This window comes from Myotis nattereri, assembly GCF_964212035.1.
Source record: "Myotis nattereri genome assembly, chromosome: 10".
Taxonomy (NCBI): domain Eukaryota; kingdom Metazoa; phylum Chordata; class Mammalia; order Chiroptera; family Vespertilionidae; genus Myotis; species Myotis nattereri.
In genome coordinates, this window is record NC_138085.1 from 31,980,555 (window position 1) to 31,989,999 (window position 9,445).

At 40.4% G+C, this 9,445-nt stretch overlaps 1 protein-coding gene across 1 annotated transcript; it reads right to left on the reverse strand.

The window, feature by feature from the left end:
* Positions 1-242: 242 nt before the first annotated feature.
* On the reverse strand, positions 243-2,164 carry LOC308525973 (CREB3 regulatory factor-like; the record flags this gene model as incomplete). Its single annotated transcript, XM_081100867.1, is given in 3 exon segments — positions 243-1,909; positions 1,912-1,948; positions 1,952-2,164. Coding segments are annotated over 3 exon segments (1,917 nt in total).
* Positions 2,165-9,445: the final 7,281 nt, after the last annotated feature.

Here is a 9,445-nt window from a genome sequence, read left to right on the forward strand (position 1 = left end):
AGTTAAATATACGAGTTTCAATTCTGATGCCAGTAGCAGTTGTAACCATGGTTTATGCTCTGAAAATGCAATAATCAAGTATTTTGGATCATGCGTCGCTTATGCTACTTAGTTCTTAAAACAATGTAACCTAATTGTAAATGTGTACATAATGCCCAACTGACATGCAAAACAGAATGAAAATTTACAATGAATAACATAACAAACTCAGACATTTCTGACCAGTGGTCCAATGAAGCTGATTACACTTTTGATGCTGGTATCCTTAGTCCTACAAGGCCTCCAGTGGGGTTGCCTTCTGCGGTCTTCTCTAACACTTGGTTAACAAATTCTGAGGTTTGCCCAGCAACTGGGAGGCCAAGAGTATCTTTAATGAGGATTTCAAGCTTCTGCTCCATGTTGGGTCCTTTCTCCTCTCTTGGATTCTGTACTCGGTTTACAATCTCTTGCTTGATGGAGTTGATTACAAACAATAAATTATCATATTCTGTGTTGAGGCCCCATAATTTCACTTTATTAGCTTCATACTGGGCTTTTTTCTTTAATCGACAAGCCCTGGAAGCCAGCTTGTTCTTTTCCTTCCTTGACCGTGGCCGGGCAGTTAAGGGGAGCTCACGGATTGGGGTCAGGTCACTGATCACTTTGTTCAGTTTCCGCAGCTCATTGCCTATCTGCAGCAGTTTTTTAGGGTTGGGAGTCAGGTCTTCCACGTCAGTTCTCCTTGACTTCTTTACTGCGTATTTTCCATGATGTAAGCCATTTTTCTGATACACATTACTTGGCAAGGTGTCTCGGTTCCATTCCGATGGCCTTAGCATCCTCTCTTGCTGTGATGGCGTGAGTTGTTCACTGTACTCCCAGAAGTACCTTCTTTTACCTCTCTTCCGAGAGGATACTGAAGTCATCTCCTTCAAGTCTTCCATGGAATCATTTTCATAGCCTGGTTCAGAGAAAGTGTCACTAATATCATCATCCTTGTCATCTTCATAATCTTCCTCCTCCTCCTCCTCTTCCTCCTCATTTTCAGAAAGTTCGTGCTCGCTGCCAAATCCTTCATCATGGTCCTCATCATCGACATCCTCCTCGTCGTCATCCTCTTCTTCAGGACTGCATTTGGTTGGCTGTTCACCCAAGTTGCCGGAGACAAAAAGGGAATAATTGTGCTCTTCTTTTTTCTGGGATGAATCTGAGACCGATGTGCTGGCAGAAAGGCTGCTACTCTCTCCTGCAGCAATTGCCCCAGGACCCTCCTGGGGCAGGGGACTGAGTAGTAGTTCCTGGGTTTCTTTAAAAGGCAAAGCTGGAGTGGCATGACCCTGGAGAGGCTCCGTCCCTTTCTTTTCTGGCCTCTTTGCTACCACCCCACAGTAGCAGGTGTTCTCCTTTGCTGCGTCTGCGTGAACCTGGCTCAGCCACGGCCGGCTCTGCTGCACTGGGTTGATCTTTACTTTTGCCTTTTTAACATAGTCTTTACATTCAACATGAAAGTTCACCTTCTCAGTATGATGCATGTTGGTCTTCACCATGATTTGTGTGCTTGAAGTGGGTTTACTGGCTTTTTGGACACAGTCTGACAAAGGGACCTCAGCTTGAAGAATCTTAGAAGAACACACAGGGGCAGCTGTTCTGCTTGCAAGCTTTTTACCAGGGAATGAAGAAGGCAAAGGATTTTGTTTGACACTGAAAAGTGAATCTGGGTAATACAGGGAATCAGAAACAGACTGCGAGTCTTCACTATTAAGCTGGGCCAAAGTTGGAGTTTTACTTATGACCTCTTCATCTTGGTAAGGGCTGGAAAAATCATCAAGACCCAAGTAATCCACTTCTTTTGTTCCCCAGATGTCACAGCTGGTTAGCTTGGTGTACTTTGTTAAGTCTTCACAGTATGTATCCCACTGCTCCCAGTTTGAGTTAAAGTGCCCTCGTTATCCAGGACATCTGTGAAAGACTACAGATTTTCAATGTCTTTGCAGTCCTCCAAAGAAAGGAAGCTGTCTCTAGGATTCTGCTGGTAGTTCATCTCTTGATCCAGTTCATACATGAAGTCTGGATCTGAACTGTTCGCTAAGAGATCTGTGCTCATTAGAGTCTGTTCCGAAAAAGTGTGGCTTCGAAAGGCATCCCCAAAAGACGGATTCATTCCGCTTACACTAGGCTGAGGCATTTCCAAGCCCAGATCCTGTAAGTCCGATCCCAAACTTCTTTTTTTTTTCTTGTTTGTAAATTCCTTTCCAGCTTTACTTTTAATTTCAGGATTGAAGATGATTTTCACAATCAATGGCAGGTTTCCCTGGAGTGCCTTCAGTTCAGCTGCTGAGATCCCTGCTTTTCTTTTCTGCATGAATCTGTGGGTGTGGGGCGGCTCAGGGACTGGGTCCGGTTCCGCTGCAGGGGCCGTGGCCCCTCTCCATGCTGCCTCGGGTTTGTTTTGTTTATGTCCTTCCTGACGGGTTCCTGGAAGTCGCCAATTTTTATTGTTTTAAAGAAATTTCACTTGAGTTACCACATCTTTTAAAAGTTGCTCTTCACAGCAAGCAAGTAGAGTTGGTGTTATCTACAGTTTACTGTATTTTTCCATGTATAAGATGCCCCTATGTATAAGACACCCCCCACTTTTCCAACCCCAAATTCAGAAATCAATATTTTCCTGGTTTTCCTCTTAAGGCCTTCTTCTTTTTTGGCATCTTAAGGAGTTGTTCTTCCTGTTTTCTCCACTGTCAGATCATACACTCAGTGGGAGGAGGTCCAAATTGTCTCTCTGCAGCTCTATTTCCATGTTCTTTTGCATAGCTGATCACATTCAGTTTGAATTTTTCAGAGTAAGACAATCGCTTACCAGTATTTATCTTTTTATTTTTTGACATCTTTATGGGCTCAGAATGCTCTGGTCCCGGTTGCATCTGCGCACTCTCCACCTCCACCTATAATGGCATCAGCTGACTTTAGTAACAGTAAGGCTCGTGATTAGAGGAAGCCTGTTTGACAAGGTATGGGCAGCTGCGCACCTGTGTGGCTCCCTCCTTGACTGATTTTTCATGTATAAGACGCCCCTTAATTTTCAGTCTAATGATTTTAGAAAAAAAATAGTGCCTTATGCACTGAAAAATATGGTGTATTGTCTGACTGGGGGCCTGAGAGCTACTGTGTTCCAGGGCTGGACTGGACCCCTGACCTGTCTCCCAGGCATCTGCACTTTCCCTTGGTATCGTCCCCGTTTTACAACTCCGCTGTGAAGAGGAAGAGTTTGGAATTTGTTTGACAAGATGTTCACAGAACACGTCTCTGCAATTCTCTGGTTCTCACAGTACCTCCAGATCGCTCTCCTTGTCAAAATCTGAAAATGTGAGTGAAAAGGATGTCCTTAAAGTTGTGTCAGATGGACCTGTCACCTTTTGAACTTAATGTCATTTATCTTTGTTCCCTTGAATACCACACACTATTCATTTACACCCTAAAATAATAGAAATTAACTGTTAGCAGTGGAAGGCGGGGAATGCCTGGGCTTTAAAAAAGAAAAATAATGCACTATGGCTTCAGATGTGAGCCAGCTGGAAAGAGGCTCAGTATAGGAACAATCATGACGATGGACTTTTCTCCTGCCCGCAGCACTCTCACATGTCCCGGTCTATAATAACCTTGGAATTTGAGGGGGAAGAGTAACTGGGCAGACACGAGATTTACCTGGGGTGTCTGTCCTCCAACTCACACCATTGTGCTGGGTAGGAGGAGACAGGCATATAAGGAACCTTTTGGGAAAATAACTAGTTTCACCTCCATCCAAAAGGTGCCTATTCAGGAATATGCTTTGGACTAATTTGTCAATGCCTGATATCAGGAGGCTTTTTTCCTTTAAAAATTATTACAAACCCCAAAGAGTTTTATTAAGTTAAATGAAAACTAAGAAGTTGTCTAAATCACAAGAATGCATAATCACCTATTCTATGAGCCACCATAGTGATATCATTACATGCCATGTAGCCTCTGGAAAATTCCAGGAAAAAGGTGCATAACATCTTAGTATTGCTGTGAAAATAGTCTGGCCTCACAGACCTCCACAAAGGTCTCAGGAATTCTCAGTTTTCCACGTTCCACATTCTGAGGACTGTTGCTTTAAAGAGCTACATGTATCACTAAAACAAAACTCAAAAACCTGAAGCACAACATCTTGTGTTTCCTCTTGGCTTTGTGAAAAGGATTTTTGAAAATTTAGAGACCAGCCTGGCTGGTGTGGCTCAGTGGTTGAGCGTTGACCCATGAACCAAGAGGCTACCAGTTTGATTCCGGGTCAGGGCACATGCCTGGGTTGCAGGCTCGAGCCCCACTATGGGCATGCAGGAGGCAGCCAATTGATGTTTCTCTCTTATCAGTGTTTCTATCTCTCTATCCCTCTCCCTTCCTCTCTCACTAAAAACAACAAAAATATTTTAAAAAAGAAAATTTAGTGACCAAATGAGTATTAGCAGAGAACAAGGTGCAATGAGGACTTGTCCCTAGCCTGGAAGATATTGGTGAGTCCAGGAGATTGAGAGGAATGTGAAATGCATGCAAGAGACCAGGCGTGTTGAGAAAAAAAAAATCACTGCTTCTGCCCTGAGAAGGCAAAACAGGAGGCGTTGCTATGGCTTGGTCCCAGCTGCCTCGATCACCAAAGCGAGTGTCTCCGCAGACTGAGTTGATCAGAAGACAAACAATAGAGCCCTTTTCTTCCCTTCCCAGATTTGGAGGTATCAAGGACCACCTGGAAATCCTGTGCCATAACGCTCAAATATAAGGCAGAAAATCACCTGCTTAGCTCAGTTTCCTGGAAATGTGGATCGTTCTCTACCCTAGCTTCAGCAGATCTGGAATCCCAGTTTGCCCTGTAGCATCAGATCAAGACTCTGTTCAGGGCTCCCTCAGCCTCCAGGAGGTGAGTGATTTCCCAAACATCAGTCTCTTGAAGCCTGAGTGAAAAGGGAAGTATGGACATTAAAATAGTTAAAACTTCAAAATATTTCAGAATACAGCATGTGGGTGAATACCTTTCTACTCTTCTGCCAGGTTTATTGATGTTTCAAAAAGCAAGATACTTGAAGACTGCTTCCTCCCTGATTCTTTTATGAATACCAGCCTTGTTGCATTCCCCAACTCAACCAGGCATGTGGAAGTCAAAATAAATGTTGACAGAGCAGATATAGGTGTAACAAGGGCAAGGAATGACCTCTGAATTTTCCTCAAGGCTTGAGAGGAGTTTGTGAGAGAGCCTAATCCCCTGTCCATGCAACAGGCATTAATGTGAGCTGAGAGTGAATGCAGCATGGCCACCATAATGCCACCAGAAACAAAGAATTTCACAGTGCTCACTTCACATTTCACAGATCAAAGCAAATCTGAACTTTCTAAGTGCATATTCATGTGAGCTTAAGAATGTATAGGTGTTTTGGAAAGAAGGTGAACCAAAAGGTATTACCTATGAAATGCTACATTTGATTCACAGACCAATTAGAAATGGCAAAGAATGGACAATATATAAGTATAATAATACACCTAAAAGATTAAGAAGACTTGAAAATCCCAAATAACAGAGCATTATAATGGAATTTCCAAAAGATAAGAGATAGTGTTTTGTTGTGTATAACTGGACCTATATAAAGAATATAATCTCTTAAATAATTATGTCTAGTTAATTGCTTAGTTTTTCTACTCATTTATAGAAAAATGTTATGTACACATCCTTTTAAATTTATTTAATGCAAATTTTGTATATTTATTATCTGTACAAAAATAGTACATGATTATGTACTATTGTTAAGCATAAGAGAGAAAAGAAGAAAATCAACTTCAGTAATCTGTCTGTGTTTGCATGTTTCACTTTGGATTTAGAATGTAAATGGTGTACAAATAAAAGCAAGTTTTAAAATTCTGTCTTCACAATTATTACAGCTTGGGGGGATTCAGTAGACTTCTCACTGGCTCATTAGTGGTGCTTATGAAACAAGAGCAGTTGAAAGAGGAAGGAGCAGCTGTTTGGAAATGCAAAGAGAGAGATTAGAACAGAAATGCAGGTAAAATATGGGCACTTTGAAAATAATTGTAGTGACATCAAAGAGGTAAAATTTAAACATTATTTAAAAACACCTTCCAAACTGCTTTAAAACTCCAGGATTCTGAGACAATAATGAGTTTATGCATCAGCTCCTCCAAAAGTAATTGAAATGTAAACTCTATATAAGTTACTCATTTAAAACTCCACCCCATTGCTGAGTAAGAAAGTAACTCCTTTTCAAGACCTTATATGCATATATACATAAGCCACGGACACAGACAATAGCGTGGTGAAGGCGGTGTGAGGTGGAGAGGGTCAATGTGGGCACAAGGGGACATCTGTAATACTTTCAACAGTAAAGATACATTTTTTAAAAAAGAGTCAGCACTTTAAAAATACTAAGAGAGAGTCACTAGGGCAATGATGGCGAACCTTTTGAGCTTGGCCTGCCAGCATTTTGAAAATCCCTAACTTAACTCTGGTGCCGGGTCACATACAGAAATTTTTTGATATTTGAAACCATAGTAAAACAAAGACTTATATTTTTGATATTTATTTTATATATTTAAATGCCATTTAACAAAGAAAAATCAACCAAAAAAATGAGTTCGCGTGTCAGAGGTTCGCCATCACTGCACTAGGGCCGTCAGTGTTTTGATTAATGAATTAAAGAATGTCTTGCATAAAGGGACATTGTCTAATGCCGCTATAAGCTACCTTACATATTGAGGAAAGACAAATGGGGTAATAAAGGAAGAAAGATTCTTTTTTTAAGATTTCAGGAAAGTGATGTTTATTTGCATGTTCTTCATATATGAGACTATGTTTTAAATATTGTAATTGCTTTCAAATATGACTTCAAAATAGATTTTCAACTTTACTCTCTTGTGCTATTTGAATTTCTCTCCTTTGAATTCAACCCAAACTCCACATTTCTGGAATTCAATTCTGCTGTTTCTGACTCTAAATTCTTTAAAGCTATTTGTTTTCTGAACTTATAGCATCTTCCCTCTTCCATGGCAGAGTATGACTTTAATTATGTGACATGTAACCAAAAAAGTAATCAGGTTGGCTTTGTGACATTTTGGGGGGGTAGAAAAAAGACATTACAATATAGTTCAACCTTGAATGCAACAGTGAGACTTATATAGTTGTTGACACAAATGTATGTCGGTAAAAAACTCTTCAAACGTAAATAACTTTCTATATAATTCTGTCTTAGGATCCATTCATGTATATCCTGGGGACAAGCATTTCAGATTATGCCCATGCAGATAGAGAATCACTTGTTTCCTCATTACATGAGTTTCAAAATCTGAAAGGTGCTAAATAATCTAATTGAGAAGCCAAGATAGAAATTTCCATTTATAGAATAATATTCATATATTGGCTGTTTGGTTTGAATGATGCAGATTTTCTTGTTCTTTTTTGTTTGGAGGGGAGGTCATTGCAACGTGAAGCTGGAATGGTAGGGCTGAGATCAGCCCTACTATAGTTATCTGGTTAACATAAGACAAAAAGTTATCTGAGAATGGGGCATAGAAATAATAAGGGGTGTCAAAATCATAAAACAAGAAACCCACACTACACATGCATATGTTTGAACCTCAGAGTAAAATGAATCCTGAATCCAGCCAGTCCTGAACTTTTCATTATTGTGAACCATATTCCCCCACCCCCCAAATCATATCTCTGGGTTTTCTGTCACTTTCCATGAATAAATAATGAATAATAGAACTCCTTATTGTTATTTTCTCCCTACAAAAAGAGCATGAGCCCTTACCAGGTTTGGCTCAGTGAATAGAGGGTCGGCCTGTGGACTGAAGGGTCCCAGGTTCGATTCTGGTCAAGAGCATGTACCTTGGTTGTGGGCACATCCCCAGTAGGGGCTGTGCAGGAGGCAGCTGATCGATGTTTCTCTCTCATCAATGTTTCTAACTCTCTATCCCTCTACTTTCCTCTCTGAAAAATCAACAAAATATATTTTTTTAAAAAGAGCATGACATTTTTATTTAGTGTCTTTCCTATACAGTAAAGTTAAAGACTGGATGAATGAAGTCATAACTTTAGATTTGACTGAAGAACTAGGATGGGTGAGGTTTAATGCTCATTATATATTACTAGAGGCCCAGTGCATGAAATTAGTGCACGGGGGGAGGGGGGATTGTCCCTCAGCCTGGCCTGCACCCTCTCGCAATCCAGGACTCCTCAGGGGATTTCCAGCTGCTGATTTAGGTCCAATCCTTTCGGTGGTGGCTTCCTGAGTTCTCTATGTGGCGAACTCTGTCTCAACAGCCAAGTCTAGTTAAATATAAGATCTTGGGGAGTCCTTCCCTGAGCTTCCTGGGGAGTCACCCTGCAGAAGCCTCAACCCAGTATAAGGTGGCATCAGGTCACAGAACTAAGGTCACAATGGTAAGACAGGTCATCGAGGTAAGCTAGTCCAATCCAGATCAGCCAGGTGGGCCAATGTAACCAGGGGTTCTTGTGTGGTTGTTTTTTTTAAATTATTGAATGAACATTTATTCAGCACCAGCAAACCCCAGACCCTCTACAGAATGTACAGAAAGTCATAACGATAAATGCTTATACACATGATTGCCTTTTATTACAAAGCTTAGTTTTGGATTTAGGAATTTAATCCTAATAGATCGGATTTTTTTCAAGTGTTTCAAGTTAGAGATTCGGTTTATCATAGAGAAACAACTGTCCACAGCACCATTTTCTTACATATTACTCTTTATTTTAGATTATTGTACTATACACTTAGTGTGTATCAATATGCAAGCATGCCTGAGAGTCACTGTGTGCCTTTGTACTGCTAAAATTGTTTGTCATTACACCAATACCTCGCTTTATTAATTATTCTAGCTGCAGTATTTCCTCTCAAAGCAGTCTTGCCTCTTGGTCGTCCATATAACATCTGTAATAATAAAAGCGTAATATGCTAATTAGACTGGACATCCTTCCATACAACCTTCTGGACAAAGCCAGGGCTGCGAGGGAAGCCTGGGTCCAGGGAACCTGCTGGCAGCCGGAGGGAAGCCGGGTCCCGGGTGCCACAGGGAAACCGATGCTCACATCCAGGAGAAGGAAGGCCACGCTTGCATGAATTTTGGGCATTGGGACTCTAGTTTAGAATAAGCTTAGTAGGCTCCATTAATAATAATAATAATAATAATAATAATAATAATAAATTTTGAATATTTTAAATAAAGATGAGAAATTTACATTAATACAATAATGTTTTCTCATATATAAGCGCATTTATTGCTCCATTTATTTTGTTTTATTTTTTAAAAAACCTGGAACAACTTTTATAAGATTCATTCATGACTATATTTTCTTCTTAAAGTATATCAATTAAAAATATTTTCTAACACTTATATGTGGTTATGTAAGAATGGCGATTGATTTTGT